At 39.9% G+C, this 17,423-nt stretch overlaps 1 protein-coding gene across 4 annotated transcripts in view; it reads left to right on the top strand.

Annotated features, from left to right (window-relative positions):
* The window catches only part of myo9ab (myosin IXAb), a 79,755-nt gene that overhangs the window by 18,952 nt on the left and 43,380 nt on the right, over window positions 1–17,423 (top strand). For all 4 annotated transcript variants that reach the window (XM_066666998.1, XM_066666996.1, XM_066666997.1 and 1 more), the window contains exons 3-5: window positions 14,465–14,559; window positions 14,720–14,782; window positions 16,704–16,803. In XM_066666998.1, coding sequence (XP_066523095.1) covers window positions 14,465–14,559; window positions 14,720–14,782; window positions 16,704–16,803 — 258 coding nt within the window. The remainder of the gene's footprint in view (window positions 1–14,464; window positions 14,560–14,719; window positions 14,783–16,703; window positions 16,804–17,423) is intronic.

The following is a 17,423-nucleotide window of genomic DNA, read 5'->3' as shown; positions in this document are numbered from 1 at the left end:
TCCTCAATATTAAGTTAGTTAAAAATATTGACAAAGCAAGAGATATTTGTTTGATGGTGTTGTTGTATTTGTTGTTTGGGGCAGTTTTTCTGTGGATTCTATGCTGAATATATCAATGTCAGAATTATATCATTCATTCATTATCTGTAAGCGCTTATCCAATTCAGGGTCGCGGTGGGTCCAGAGCCTACCTGGAATCATTGGGCGCAAGGTGGGAATATACCCTGGAGGGGGCGCCAGTCCTTCACAGGGCAACACAGACACACACATTCACTCACACACTCACACCTACGGACACTTTTGAGTCGCCAATCCACCTACCAACATGTGTTTTTGGACTGTGGGAGGAAACCGGAACACCCAGATGAAAACCCACGGGGAGAACACACCAAACTCCTTACAAACAGTCACCCGGAGTGGGAATCAAACCCACAACCTCCAGGCCCCTGGAGCTGTGTGACTGCGACACTACCTGCTGCACCACCGTGCTGCCGAATTATATCATATCAACTGAAATTTAGAAATATATTGTGATAAAAATGTTGGCCATATCATCCCGCCATTGATCAACTCATAGTAAATACAATTATACAGGTATATTTAACCTTTAATGTTAGTTTCTTCTAGACAATGGATAGAATTCTCCTAACATTGGATAGAAATAAAAGGGACAATTATAAAATGTTTCCATCTGAGAAATTCTGGTTTCACACACAAAGACATATGCAGACATGTACACACAGATCAAAACTGAAGTTCTTTCCCTTCTTGCAATATGAGGCATCTTGTTCTTTGCCTTTGGCTATGCTCCACAACCAACTCATTAAGCAAGACTGTCAGTGTCGTTTTAAGTCTGATTTTCTTGCACAATCTGATCCAGAGAGTCAAGGTGCACCACAAACCCTGTTTTATTGCTCGCTGCAGGTAAAGCAGATCATCCATGTTAACGCTTTGACGAGACCTGACACGTCTGATCTGGTAAATTTTCATGTTCTGATCTTATCTTCATTTGAACTTAGTGTACAGCCCACAGTGGAAGTTCCAGCACCACTTTTGACAGCTTATAACCCTCAGCCACCATCCTCCACAGTAATGATGATACATATAGCATGGTATTGTAGCGTGACATGAGAGAGAGAGAGTGGTGTGTGGTGAACTTGTGATCTCTTTAAACCTTATCTTGATTACTCGGTGTCATTAACATTTATGCCATTTGTCCAGGCAGCCTTTTTGTCCTTTTTTGTGTGTCTGTTTAGTACTGAATTTGCATCTAATCGCTACAGATTTGTTTTGCCTGTGCGTGCTTGATCTCTTTCTTACTTCCATCTTTTTTTCATCCTAATATTCTTTCTCTTACCCATCTGTCTCATCTCTGTGAGCAGGGCCACAGGGGAACAGGAGAGAAAGAGATCCACTTTCAACTGCAAAATGCAGTAAATTAGATCAGAATTTTAGATGCGCTCATAAATGGCTCTGATTGTATGTCATCTTCAGCCTCAAACCCCTTGATGGCCTATGCAATGGACCACACACGCGCATTCATGTGCACACACGTTGGCACCACTTAAAGATGCCACATGAGGCTGTAATGGGGCTTAATAACGCAAGAGCCCAAAGCAAAGCCTTCTGCACAGAGGCAAAGTCTGCAGACCGCATCTATCTGAACCTTTACACAAGAAAAGTCATCACATCTCCTGTTTCATTATTTTGAAAACTTAATTAGAAGATAATGTGGCCAGATCATTTAAAAAAAAAAAAAAAAAACGTAAAAATGCTAGTCCAGGAATCATGTTGCCAAAAATGCCTGTAATATTGCACAGAATGTTTATTTGATGGAACTGATTACAGAAAAGTCACTTTTGATTTGGTACATGACGTGATGCATAAGTCTCTTGGAAGTCCCTTTCCTTCAGTTAAACTTTCATTGAGACCTCACGGTCATTTGGCTAGTTTTATTTCTTCTGCTTGTGAATTTGGAACAGAAGCTTCATTCCCAGTGGGGTCTCAGTGGGATTCTCTAGTTGAAATTGTAACTTTGCTTTACCAATCCTTTTTTTGTGTGTGTATTTGTACTCCTGTTTTATTAGTATTTAATAGGATAGAGTTAGGGTTTTACCATGGTAAAAGACTGTGGGTGTGGGTGTGTGTTTTCTCCTGCTTGCTTCTTAATTTGCTGATCTCAAACTCGAAATCTGGAACTGATCAGGCTTTTGGGAATTGCTGGGCTATTGTCTGAAAGAGGAATGAGTCAGTGTGGCCATATGTGTTTAGGTCCTGTTCTTCATTGGCTGGCCGAGGAGTGACAAATATGCTCCAAAAACCGTAGTTCCTTTATGAGAGGAAAGTCTGAGAGGCATTTCTCAATCCGAGTCCTCGTAATATGCTAGTGGTTTCTCTCTCTCGGCCTGATGCTTATTTTCTTTGTCTTGCATCATACAGCACCTTATATTTCACTAATAATGGAGAGACTTTAATTAAATCAGTTATGCAAGCTGCTTTCCTTTAGTGTGACTGATATGCCTAGCCAAAATGGAAGCTAGACATTCAGATCTCACATGGATCTGATGCCGATAGATACTACGTGCTCTGTATTTTATCATAGTACATTACTTCTCATATCCAACAGCTTTGACAAGCCATAAACAATCCCTGGATTTGTCCATATCATGTGTCGAATTGTGAGTTGTCCTTTGTTGTGCATGTACACAAGGCTATTATAGCTATAATGGTACATTAATAAAGCTATGACCTTTTTACTTGGAGTGGAGAGTAATGTTCTTCCATATTATACATGGGCAACAGTATAAACTCTCAGAGTCAGTCCCAATGCTCACCGAACCATCATGAGGCTTTTGTCCTGGTGTGGAGGTGTGATATTGCCTCGCATTGTGCTGCCTCTCTTGCTCTTGTAATTAGATGCTGATTTGTTCTCTCGCTGGTGCGAATCGGCTTCGCACACCGCCAGCAGACTACACATGCACATACACACACACGCCCTAGTTCACACCCCTCCCATACTCCCTTTTTCTCCAGCTTTCAGTACAGCTACACTTGCATATCACCTACAAGTCTGTCAGCAGTTCATAAATTCTTCAGTTCATCAAATCATTCCTTTTCTCACAGCCCATTGATTTAGTGTGTGTCTGTGTGGGTGTGTGTCGATGTGTGTGTCCAGAACTGATTGTATTACAGGTTAGAGATTCAGTGTGAAGTGTAGAGAATATAGAGCTGAACAGTGAAATGCCGTTGTAGAAACCACAAAAAAAGCTGATGTGCATTGAGATTGTAAGATTTAGGCAGGCCTTGGATTTATAACTTAACTGAAGACAATTTGAAGGGAGGGAAGTATTTGCAGTAAAATGTTGGATTTTACAATCTTTTGTACAGAAGCGTATTGCTGCCACACAAAACAAAAAAATCCGTCAGTATGTCATTATTATGAAATAAGCATCTTCTTATTATGAGATGATATCTAATAATTATGAGGTAAATATCTTGTAATTATGAGATACGTTTCTCATTTTTATGGAATATGTCTGTCTCCATTCTGTCGGTAATGCCAGTACTGTTCAGACACAAGAGCCACTGAACCATGGTTTCACTGGGTCACGCTGTAGTGACCAGCAATGATCCGTTGGTCCAGTTGTGTCTAGCTCAACGTCCATGTAATGTTTTATGTGTTTGTGCTAATTTCCTGTAAAGTGGTCTAATTGCCGCACCTCTTTCACACACTGATATCTAAGCAGTGGCTCATTTGAGTGCTGTGAGCACCAGCTCCATGTGCCAGGTTGGTTTCACCATTAAAGCAAAAGAGAAGAGTTTTTGTCTAATTTTAAAAAGCCTAAATCATTTTCTGCATTTATTATCTCATAATAATGAGACACTATATCATAAAAAGATACTATCTCATAATAACAATATGCTTATCTCATAATAACGACATGCGCTAATATGGCAGCTATACGCTTGTGTACTTTTGAGATCCTGCAGCAGTTAATGCTCTAAAATGAAATTCAGTATTTTGTAAATTTGTGTTTTTCATATTTTGAATATGACTCAGGCCGGCATGGTGGTGCAGCAGGTAGTGTCGCAGTCACACAGCTCCAGGGACCTGGAGGTTGTGGGTTTGATTCCCGCTCCGGGTGACTGTCTGTGAGGAGTTGGTGTGTTCTCCCTGTGTCCGCGTGGGTTTCCTCTGGTTGTTCCGGTTTCCTCCCACAGTCCAAAAACACACGTTGGTAGGTGGATTGGCGACTCAAAAGTGTCCGTAGGTGTGAGTGTGTGAGTGAATGTGTGTGTCTGTGTTGCCCTGTGAAGGACTGGCGCCCCCTCCAGGGTGTATTCCCGCCTTGTGCCCAATGATTCCAGGTAGGCTCCGGACCCACCGCGACCCTGAACTGGATAAGTGATTACAGACCATTAATTAATTAATAAATATTTTAAATACACTATTATAAGTAATTTATGATTAATATATTTGGCGAGAGAGACTGACCATTAAGAATTTTGATATGATCCAATCCGGTCCCCTTTGAAAAAAGGTTTATACACCCCTGTCTTAGGATAATATGTAGCAACTTCAAAACGTCTCATTCTATTGATGTTTTTCTGTTGAAATTATATACAAGCCGTCCAAGTCAGCACATGGTGAAACAAAATACATGAATTCACTAAATAGAAGATGTATCTGAGTACTTTTGGGTTTGTGAATAGCTCCTTAGGGTATATGTATGGGAGAGTGTGCAGCATTGAGTTTGAATCTTCTCTCTATGGGCATATGAAGATGAATGTGTGTTATTTTGCATGTGCATGCACGTCTGTGTGCTTTTCCCTTTAAGTGTGTGTGTGTGTGTGTGTGTTGGCTTTCTGCCACAGGTCTCAGTGCTCCTTGAGTTTCATACTGAGAGCATCAAGCTCAGCACTTCTTACATCTTAGCCATTAGCCACCTAAATCTGTCTGCTAATGCTAACTCACCAACTAATGCTCACAAGCTTTAGCCACACGTCCAACTCCCGCAGGCCTCAGAGCTGCACTGGCTGTCAGAGCTGCTTTAGTAATTGGCTTTTCATCAGCTGAAGTTAAACACAGGTCTTGGACGTCATGTAGACTACAGCCTTTCGTCTGCTGTGGTGTGCGGTGTGTATGTATGTGGTTGTGTGCTTCTCGTTTACTTCTGCTTCTGTTGACAGGCAATTGGGAAATGTTGAGAAGAAAAAAATTAATATTTTAATGTGTAACCTTGCTTGAGTCCAATGTGAACCAGATGTGTGCATGTGTGGGTGAGCAGCAGTCCTGCTAACATACGGTGTATTAGGATTTTAAGAGAAGTCAGCATCATCGCCAAAGGAACAGCCATTTGTTTTACATACTGCATGTGTACTGCAGACCTACTGATACTAAAATCTAAAGTTTTGGGGCAGAATTCAGAGCAAGGCTCCGATACCAACACTCAATACCTTGTGCCTAGTGCATGTTGCTGCGCTAATGAGCAGACAATTCAAAATGTCGGCCCAAGTGCAGAACTTCCCAACCGTTGTTGTATAATGGAAGCTGTCTTTCCAAAGATGCACAACACTGTGCAAATGCATATCAAGGGCTTGTTGCATCTCATGTTACTAATTTATAGATAGATTTAATTTATAACTACACTATTAATAGAATGCTCTTCATTGCTTAATTCTAAGTAAGCATCGGTATCGACAAGTACAAAAATGCACATACCTGTATTCGTACTTGATTGGAAAAAAAAATTATTTATGCATCTCTAGGTTCTACTGCTCTGTTAATACAGTCATTTTCTTCATAAGAATATCACACACCATCTAATTATTTTTAGTTAAAGTTAGCTCTATTGTTGCAGCATTTTCCTCACCTATCTCTCATCACCACAAACTCTGGTGGCTTTTAGAGCCTTATCTTTGCCTTCCTGTTGTGTCTAACCACAACAGTGGTTTCAGTACCTTAAAATATGTTACAGAGCAAGCCTAATTACATTCAGCATTGCTGTGACATGTTTATCTTATTTTCTAGTCTTCCTACCTATGCACCTCTAATTATATTGATGCCTGTGTGATACTTATGAATAAACTACAAAAGTGTCGCTAAAGTTTCCACTTTTCCTGCTTTAAAACCTTTTGCATAGCAAAGGGAAATTGTACACAAAGACTACATGCCCCAGCAACTTATCTGTCATAATCTTTGGCTGTACACCATGGGCTGTACAGAAAAGACACCATTTTAAATTGTGTGCTTATTCCTGTCTCCATGCACACATCAGAAGCAAGTTGGAGACTGGAAGTTCTGCAAATGATAGATTGTTTGCATGTGTTTGTAAGTGTAGAAATACAGCTGTTGGAGACTTGATGGTTGTACAGGTGCTTTCATCAGGTTCTCCATTCCGGTCAACATTTGGCTGTAGGCCTGTGACTTCCTGGACATTCCCGTGATTTCCCTTCATTCTGGCCCCAGGAAGGCAGCTAACAGCACAGTGCGAGTCTGGTGATTAACTAATGTGATACTAATGAATCACCCAGGGAATGCTGGAGGGATTCTACCCCCCCAGTGTTACTGAGTTCAACAGCAATTTTATGACAGACAACTGCACTAGAAGATTCTTGGAAACATGGTCCGAATAGCAATATTCAGACAAAACAGCATGACACTCAGCCAAACATTCACCTGTAGCAAATAGGGTTAATAATGCTTCCAAAATAAGGTTCTTTTACTTATTATATATTTGCAGTAATTGATCATCATTGCCTTACTAAAGCACCCTTAAGTATATGAAATACAATGTGTTATTGTCACATCTTGTCACTTTCTTGTTTGTTTTCTCCTTCCATGTGGCTCTGTCTGTTTGTTGTTTTTCCTATCTCCGCCCTCGTTCCACTCTAGCTCCACCTTTTGTTCCGCCTCTTTGTCATTATTTGTGTCAGGTGTTTCTTGTTAGTTCTTGTATTTAAGTCCTCTTCACTCACTTCCTGTTATCGGTCATTTGTGTTTGTGTTTGTGTTATGTCATTTGTAGTTTTGCTCTGTTCAAATCAGGTCGTGTCGTTTCGTTCTGTTTCCCAGTTATTATATTAGTGTTTGTTTCTCGTTTCTCGTTCCTTGTTCGGTCTCCTGCCTGTTTCATACCCCAGTCTTGTAGTGTTGTTTCCTGCCCTTTCCTAGGTTTCTACGTAATGTTATTTCGTGTCCCTCGTCAAGTTCGTTTTGTTGTGTTATCTTTATAATAAATCTCTGTGTTGTAGCGAGTGTGTCCGCCTCCGTAAGTCCGCTCATCACGTCCCCGTGACAGTTATGAGTTCCTCCTTTTCTCTTCTAATAGTCAGGTATAAACGTGAGCTATTTAGGTTCTCTACATCCGTTACAAATGCATGTATACTTTAACTTCCCTTTTGAAAGTGTTTGTTTATTGTGTCTATTTGTGTTCTTCCTTAGCTCAACTATTCAAACTATAGGTGAGTGTAAACATACAACTAGTTAAGGCTGTACAATATGTTGTTGTACTTTGCAGCTTTCAGACAGCTGTAATATCTTTCACAAATCGTTTACATGTTTGAATGTGTGCTGTGAGGATGCTGATCTGGGATCATGTTTGAGATATATATAATCACTAACGTTAGGAACTGGGAGAAAGTCGATCCCAGATCAACTTGCGGAGACATTTGATCCTTGCGTACACAAAGCTTCTGAGCACTGACTGTACTGGCCAGCCATTGTATTCAGTGTTCTGCTGCTTAGCCACATTTTTATTATGTAACTCTGCACACCCTGCTTGTCAACTGCCTCCCCCATACCACCGCCAGGCATCTCAACATCAGCTTAGCCCCTGGTCTGTCCCTTTTAAGGTATGAAAGGAAAAGGAGAAGAGAAAAACAGCAGTCATCTCTGGCCTTTGAAGTGAGCTACTGAAGCAAGAGTGTGTATCCTGACCACGATCTGTCTGTGTCTGTGTGCTTGATTTGGTTACTGTGTCGACAGGAAACACTAGAACTATTGTTGGCCATAGGAATGCAGTGAGAAAGGCTGCAAAAGGAGTGTTGAGGCATTCTGCTCTTTATAGGCTCCTCTCTGTTATAAGCCAATGGGCTTCTTCATTCACTCTGATCAGTGTGTTATTAATTGTACTACTGATGCAGATGAAACTTAAAGCATTTTAGGCAGTGGCTTAATCTGGGATTTGATGCTGTGGGCAGCTCCCAAGAACGTGAATGAGAAAGAGGCCTGAGTATTGCATCAGTTCCTTCCTCATGACCTCCCTTCAGAGTAAACACAGCCTTATGTAAGACAGAAGGCAGTGACTATCCACTTCGGTTCTGAGCCATATATATACTTTGCAACAATAGACAAACATTTCTGAAGTGATGGGTTACCGAACAAAATGGTGTAAAGTTTGGATAAAGGGCTGTAAGTTGTGTAAGCCTAGGGCTTGTATGTAGCAGAATACATTTCTGGGCAAAACATGAAGTTACAGAGAAAAAGACATTAATCAGATTAAGGATACGTTATAAAAACAGGGGATTAAATTGCAGGATTATTTTAAAGCCCCTCTTTCTGTGCCTGTGTTATGAGCTAAATTTGTTGGATAAATGCAGATTTTGTCATGAGCATTAGCTTATGTTGGTTGCATGAAAACAGACTTTATAGCCAAAGGAAGGGAGGACTTGAGAGTTGGGCAGCTTCAGCTTTAAGCTAGAAGGTTTTACTTCCCTTTTCTCATGAATGGAGGTAGGGATAACAGTTTAAATTCAGGAAGGAGGAGGAAATGAGGTGGTGCAATAGAGACTGTTAAATAGAAAGTAGTCATTTTGATGTTAAATATGAGCTTGGTCTTACTTACTTGTTTTTTGACAAGTTAATTACTAGTCTAAATCAGATTAGGTTTTTAAGTGTTTGTATTTTGCTATTAGAGACAACAATAATGAATTCAGTACTAATGAAGACCGTCACTCGGATCAAAAACACACTTATACACACCCAAACACTTCACAGCAAATATGAAAGTGAAATGGCCACAGTGCCGATCTCCTTATAGAAGCACTTGTTGTTAGTGTGTGCACATGTTATTTTTTGTGAGTGTGCTTGTATGTGTGAGTGCAGTAGGTTGCTTTTTAATATTGCTTAGAAGTGTCCTAGACTGAAAGTGTGGCAAGGGCACCCTGCCAAACCCAACTGCAGATCTACACTGATCTGTACTCCACAAACCGGCTGCCTGCTGCTACCTGCCCCATACATGCACCTGTTCTTACATGGCATCCCACCAAACCACATCTTACTCACTCTTGGCTCAGAAACACTGCCTGTAATAAGGTCCATGGACACACATGGTACTTAGAGATTGAAGCAATATTTGTGAAGTTTTATGGTTAGAGACCACTACCGTTACCTGAGCAGAAAGCCTAGTAGGGCGTGTTCACTTCACACTTCGCTGGTTTGTTTTGATTAAAAGTAACTGTGGTGTGAGTGCTCTGTGAGCGTGATTCATTAGAACAATTGTAAATGCTGTCATGCATATCATTGTACGCAACAGGCAAGTGTATCAAGATCACCCGAGGGTAAAGTTCTTTGTCTCCTTCCAAATGAACATTGATATGCTTTGTTTGAAATGTGAAAATTAAATTGCACCTAAACTTACCAAATTCAGACTGAGCCATTGTCTCTTCTGTTCTGATCAGTTTTGTTTTGTGAGAATTTGTTTGAATTGTGAGAAATGTTCCTAGTTATTGCTGCAAAATGTACTTTTTCAAATCTGTCCATTCATTTGTCATATGAATTTCAAATGCTTTGATTTGAAAGAAACACTTTGAAACAAAAGTATAAATGCCCACTTAAATACAAAAAAATCTATAATTGTGTTATAAAAGATTTTAATGCTTGTTCTGTTTAATTTCAGTAATTAATATGCACTTATTATCTATTAACCCTGTTGACCTTGGCATCTCACTGGTGATACATTCTTAGCCCTTAAATCCATCAAATCTGCTCCCAAATTTGATAAAGCTCATGAATGCTGGTCATGGTGAAGTGAACCAGCATGCAGCATCTGCGCTTCCAGTGCGCTTGTTTTTCATCAATATATGTTGCTCAAGGTCTTTTTTTTTATTGTTGGATGTACTGTGAATGTCATTGAGAATGCAGTTCAGATCAATAAGTTCCTTATTATTTTAAACAATAAATATTTTTTTGGCCATTCACCTTTTGTGTACAATTTCATTTTATATCGTAAAAGTTTGCAGACTATTCCTATTCACTGTTTATTCCTGCAGCATTTTTCTATTTTACAATGTCTGCCTAGCACCTATTCCAATATTTCTTTGCCCAGCGCACAGTAGGATTCCACTGTTTTGGATGAGTGTGTGTGAGAGAGGTCTGATTCTGGTCCTCACTCCCTCCAAACGTCCTTGAGCTCCTTACACTCCGCCTCTGTCTCCTGCCCACTGGGAGAGAATGACTCGGCCTACACAGTTCGCTCTGCATATTTCTGCTCCTTTGAATAACTTATGGCCCAGTGCTGGAATTAGTCTCAGCCCATCATTTCTGGACCGCCAGGGTCAATGAGTGACTCACTCTCTGTCTCTCTGACCTATTTTGTGCTGTGCTTGTGGTGTGATCCTTCATCTTTAGGATTTCCAGCAAAATGGGCAGCTAAAATATACCTTTGATGATGTTGTGAGGACAGTTTTGCGCTGTCTGTTTAGTTTGAGTTTTGAGAAAGGAGTTCTACCCTTCAAAACTGCTGCAAAAGCTGCTCCAAGTAAAAAGTATTACTGTTTACACACTCAAAGGCATGTTTTTCTAATATTTTTTAAAACTAAAAGTGGGCAAATTCCAGTTCTTTACCAAGAGTTTACAGCTGTGTCCAGAGGAACAGATTCTATCATTTATTATTTATAATAAGCAGCAAATCTGTGAAAATATTGTTGTTGTTAAATTAGGCGGCTAATGCGATTAGCGTTAGTGCCTTTGCGGCTGGATATGAATTGCAGTGTAGGGGCTTATTGCAGAGAAAAAGACTTTCTTGCTTTCATTCTTTTGAGGAAAAAAAACTGTTCATTTTGTAGCTTCACACAATAGCTTTCTCCCAACAGATGCAGCTTTCTTTTATTCATAGTACATGGAGGACACAGAGGCAAAGGAAAAGTGAGGAAAAGCTAAAAACATTGAGACTCAGAGGCCTGAGCCCTCGTAGAGAAAATTGTGACATGTTAATTAACCAGTCAGTGTCCATTCTCTCTGCTGCTCTCAGCTGTCACTAAATCCGGGTTGAGCCAGTATTAGGCCAGCACTTTGTTTGTCTAACCATGTGGGTGTGAAATTAGACTTTTCTACGTTAGCATACATGTTAACAGCAAGTGACATCATGTAAAATGCCCGCTGGCCTATGGATCAGTCAGCCATTCTTAACAGTATACAGACAGTCTTTACCATTTACCAAAGGCAGAACAGGCAACTAGTGTATGTGTCAGAGAGATAGTTGCTGTGACATCAGCACTATGTTGCAGAGAATTCACCACTATAGTACTACTACTGCTACTACTACTATTACTACTACTACTACTATTACTTAGCCCTAGCATGTAACAATATTATAGTTTTGTAGCTGCTGTTGAGAATAGTCTATTTTCCAAAGCCATCCAGTTTACAATTATACTCTAACCAGATACTGATCTTTGCTAATAGGCTGGTATATAACATTAATATTAACATAACAAATAGCAATATCAAATTATTTACAATTTTTGATGCCGGGAGAGAAGCAAGAAATATATAAACATATTCATCAATTCATTGTGTGTAACCCTTTCTTCCTGTTCAGAATTCAGCATAATTATTCAACATAATTTCAACATTTTCAATTGTGTATGTCAACTTTTTTTAATTACAAAGCCCATTTCCAGTAATGCCATGACCCTTTCTAAAAATGCATTACCATCTAAAATGATCTAAACCTGCTGCACTGATAAAATTGCAAATAAAATATTTTCAGTCTTTACACTGACATATCTAATTCATTCATTCACTGTCTGTAGTCTCTAGCCTCTACAGCCTACCCAGAATTACTGGGAGTAAGGTGGGAAACCCACCTGGAAGGGGTGACAAACATAGTTTTTTTTTTTGTAAATTAAAATAAATAAATTAATTAATAAAAATACAATTTAATGTGATACTTGCACAACACTCAAAATTGGGACAGAAGCAAAATAAAACTGAAATATTTATGTGAGTAACTCTGTTCTGAAAGCTTCCAGCAGTATAACAGGTAACAAGTGAGGTCATCAAGACAGAGTGTAAAAAGAGCACCCACTAAAAGCTTAGTCTTTGCAAGTAAGGATGGATCATGATTCACTAATTTGTGCCAAACTTTATGAGAGTATTGTTCAATGACAGTGCTTCACAGTGCAAGATTATTAAGGATATATGCATTTTCACCCTGTGCAGTTCATAATATGAAATGATTCAGGGAGTCAGGAGGAATCTCTGTGTGGAAAGGCCAAATGAGGAAGCTTCTGCTGAATGATCATGACTATCGAACCCTCCTATTATACAAGCTATGTCTGCTTTAAGGCAATGTTCATAATTTTAATAAAAAAAATTCAGAGGTTGTTTTCCCATGTGTTTGTGTACTGGAAACTGGTCTAATGTGTTTACAAAGCCCAAGTGTCAATAAACAAAGGGTCTTGGTCAGATATGCTAGGCTTACTCTCTATTGCTGCTCATGACACAAAAACAACATTTGGAGTTGTTTAGATGGCTGAGAGACCTCGAAATGTTGAAAAGCACAAAAATAGATGAGGATATTGCTCTGTACCTTCTCCTTATGTGGGTAATATTGACTATTTTTACTGTTTCAGTTACAGAACTGATTCTAAATTTAGGAGAGTACTAACTGCATGAAAGTAAATACAGACTACTCGAGTCACCAATAAGTTTCTGTGATAATTCAAAAAGTGAATAAAAACTTACAGACCAGTTAAACTTCAGCCACCTACAAACAACACTCGACTTTTCCTCAAACCTACCATTCCACCTTAAAAGATGCAGAGCTTCTGGTGGTATTCTGTACATCTGCCTTACTGTCTGGCTCCTTTGTCCCAGGTGGACAATTTTACATACCAGAAGCCGTTAAAGCATGGTATAGTACAGTGCTGTGTTGTGGGGTGGTGCTGACCTCCTGTTTCAGCCCTAATGGATCCCAGCAGGCTCCAGGTCTCTCAAAGATTATGGAGAACAGCCTTGTACAGAACCTTTGCATCACACTCAGATGTTCCCTGCAATGAATCAAATACCTCTCTTGTTTGAAGGATTCATGTATGGAGTCCTGTACTCTGTTTGTAAAAGATTTACCTCTACCACATGTCCGCATCCCTAGCTTCCACTGTTAACTTGCTTGCGTTCCTTTCTAGTCGTATGCACACTAGCATTTGGGACACTGTTCTGCTGAAAGGTCCTATCATTATCATTATTTCTCTCATTAGAAAACAGTTTTGCACTGTTTAATACAAAATATCTAATTATAATATAAGATATTAGAAAAAATATTAAATGCAAAATAATTTTAAGTGTAATTTTTCCACATCTCAGCATATTACTACAAATTATGCAGTAAAGATTGAGCAGGGATTAACATTGGGATGGTAATGTAAACAGCATGGACTCTTGTAGTGTTGAGCTGGGCAAATGGGCTGTTAGCGATTTGTCCAGTGTCTCCAGAGGTAATGATCAGGCATGTATGTTTCTACATGGCCTGCAGAATAAACAGAGAAGTAGTGCTGAAGTGTTATAGCAGGTCTCTGCTGTAGAAGGGCCTCCCAGTTCCACACCATAAATTGTTAATTGATATGCTCTTGCTGAGGCTGGAGGGGTTCACTGGCAGTACATGGAAAGAATGACCAAGAGAAGTGGAGATTTTTCTTCCAAATGTTTCTGACCAGAGCAGATGAGGACTGGGTATGCAAAACACTAATATTTTGAGGACACAGCATGGGTTTCTCTTTGCTGATTAGGTACAGTGCAGGCTTTGTAAGCTGTAATAGACCTTAATTCTGCCTTTAGTGTGGAATTAATGCCATTAAGTTTGAAAAACATAATCAGTTGTGTTGAGTAATTTTTATATTGGTGGTTCGGTTCTTGGCAAGGTCTCCTTTCATGACTGGGTCATTGTCAAATGCTAAGTAAGATCTTCTAAGCTGAGCTTGAGCATAATATTGTTTGTGTATGTATTCTCACATGAATTAAAAGGTCCTGAACATTTTGTGCATCACTTGTTAATTTTAATCCTGTTTTCTTTTTTAAAAGTAATTTAAATGAATACTAATTTTCTCATGAGTAAGGTGTACGTGAACTTATTTAAGAAAAGTCATCTGTATCACAGTCACACCAGACACAACCACCAGAGTTCTGAAGACTCTGTTTGATGCTTTGTTTCTTTTCTAAATACTCATTCTTTTTTCATCCTAAGGCATTTGGGAACGCCAAAACAGCCCACAACAACAACTCCAGCCGCTTTGGCAAGTTCATCCAAGTCAACTACCAAGAGAGCGGAACAGTGAGAGGGTAAGACTGGTCACAGCTTTGATCCTCTGTTTACTTCCACTCACTTCATACCTTCATATTAGCATTTCTCCTGCTAAATTTATCTGTGTTCATATATGGCATTCAACTGTTTTGATCTTGTTTGACAGATTCTATATGTTTCGTAATTGTTGTATTTCAGGGCCTATGTTGAGAAGTATCTTCTAGAGAAGTCTCGATTGGTCTATCAGGAGCACAATGAAAGGTAAAAGGAAACAACATTTCTCTCAATTTTTTTACAATAGAAACTGAGGGATGGACATGTATGTATATTCCCTCTAACATTTCCGCAGTATTTGAATATCCCCTCTCAGTCTCTGTCTCTTCTTTGACATGACCTTCTTTTGAAAGTCAAAACACTGTCATCAGCCATGGTGTGAGAGTCCTCTGTCTCATTTTTCTCATATGCTCCCAGGCTGCATGAGACTGAGAGTTTTTGCTCTCAGCAGCCAAACTCACATCAACACCTGGATTTGTTTGATACTCCAAAGGAAGATCTACTAAAACAGCTGTTTGTTTCTTTGCTGTACCCCATGACAGGATATTCCGAAGTATTTATGATCTGAGAGCCAACATGCGAGTCTTGTTTATACCAGTGCCAGCTTTTATTTGTTTGTTTGTTTGATGTTAACTATGCCTAAAGACATGTCTGTGATTTGTTGATGGGAATATTGTGATACATGTTTAGATGCTGGCTTGTGTAGGAAGACTTACTTACATGGTGCAGTTGTAAGTGAAGTTTTGTGACTTGTTCATACATGTATTGCTTTGGATATATTTTGTAAACTGACATTTGTTTCATGTGTGTCCTATTACAACCTTTTTTAAGCAATTTAAGAATCTAGTGTAAATATGTAATAATACATATTTCTGGCTCAATCTCTGGTAATGCAGTCCAATTCTGAGAGTCCTACAAGATCATAATTGGCTTTCCTCTCAGAATGGGTGGTGTGAAAGACCTGGGTAGTGGGCACTCACCTTTGCCATGTTTTGCTCTCTTGCAACATTGCATTGGTGGTGTGTCGTGGGGGAGTTCAGCTAACAGCTAACAATGTGGAACTGGAGACAAGTAATGATTGTGTACAATGTTCTGCAAAAACCAGGACATAAATACAATACAATAAAAAATGTACAGTATTATTAGGGTTGTCCCAATAATTATATTAGCGACTTATCATACAATATACGTACATATCCTCAATATTTTTTGTTGACCTGAATATCGGCCACTGTATTTACTGCCATGTTTCTGTACATAAGAATGAACCTCACCAATATTTTAGCTGCTTAGTCTGTTCTTTTCTCTAGGTTCTCTTTTTTAGTACTTTCAGTCTCTGTTTTTACTTTCATGCAGTTAGCGCTCATTTGAATATAGAATCAGTTCTATTACAGCAAAAATAAGTAAATATCACCACTTGTGAAGCAGGAATAGGAATATCCTGATCTCGGTTCATGCTTTTCTGAAGGTAACATCCTCAGAATATTATAAAACATATTTTTTGATTAGACGTTGCCTTTAAGGTGTGTAATTGCATTATTAGGCTATTTAATTATCTATTATTTATTTAATTTATTGCAATCGCGTATATTTGGGACAGTATATCTACCACAAAAAATCATGACAGGTCTAATAATTATTAATTATTTGTTGGAACAATATTTGACAATGAAATTTCAATTATTATTCATGATTATGGTCATTTGCAAAAATATGTTCAAGCTTGGGCGGCACGGTGGCGCAGCAGGTAGTGTCGCAGTCACACAGCTCCAGGGGCCTGGAGGTTGGGGGTTCGATTCCCGCTCCGGGTGACTGTCTGTGAGGAGTTGGTGTGTTCTCCCCGTGTCAGCGTGGGTTTCCTCCGGGTGCTCCGGTTTCCTCCCACAGTCCAAAAACACACGTTGCAGGTGGATTGGCGACTCGAAAGTGTCCGTAGGTATGAGTGTGTGAGTGAATGTGTGTGTGTCTGTGTTGCCCTGTGAGGGACTGGCGTCCCCTCCAGGGTGTATTCCCGCCTTGCGCCCAATGATTCCAGGTAGGCTCTGGACCCCCCGCGACCCTAAATTGGATAAGCGGTACAGATAATGGATGGATGGATGTTCAAGCTTTACCCTCTTTTTTCCAACAGGAACTACCATGTGTTTTATTACCTTTTGGCGGGAGCAAGTGAGGAGGAAAGAAAAGCCTTCCATCTGCTCAAACCAGAGGAGTACCATTACCTCAATCAGGTGAGGCTCCCTTTCTCCACCTTTGTCCTCCTCAGAGCCTCTCCACACTGCAAGACAAAAAAAAGGAAAAGAGAGTGTCTGAATGTGGAACAGAATATATTATGTATTACTTGACTTTTTTTTTCTTTTATCTGTGGAATAGAATATTACCATGCTCCCTTTAACTTACCTCAGATACAAACTGTACACACACACACACACGCACGCACACACAAACACACACACACACACGCCGACATGTGCAAAACGAGTGCACCACTTTGATGCAAAAACCCAGAGTGGATTAAATGCCTTTGTTCTTGCATCCATTCCTTTTTTGGCTCTTTCCTAAGAAGACAACCACATCCCATTTTCCCCCTCAGATGTTTGTCCCTGTAGCACACACCCCAGAATCCCTCTCACACAAAGAACTGGATGACGCTCCCTGTTGCTGGGGGTGCTGCTGTTGCCATGGCGATAGTCATCGTCGGCAGCGGGGGTAGAAGCAGCATTAGTTGGGGCAGGCAATTGGTCGTGTGCTGCCCGTTTAAATGGCCGCCCAACATTGACAGACATCTGCGTACTGGTTAAGCCCCACCCCTGCCCCTTCCACCCCCAACTACCAAGCTGTTAAGCTGTTC

Source organism: Hoplias malabaricus, chromosome 4 (genome assembly GCF_029633855.1).
Source record: "Hoplias malabaricus isolate fHopMal1 chromosome 4, fHopMal1.hap1, whole genome shotgun sequence".
Lineage (NCBI taxonomy): Eukaryota > Metazoa > Chordata > Actinopteri > Characiformes > Erythrinidae > Hoplias > Hoplias malabaricus.
Note: the sequence above shows the minus strand (reverse complement) of the source record. Positions and strands in the feature narration are given on the sequence as shown.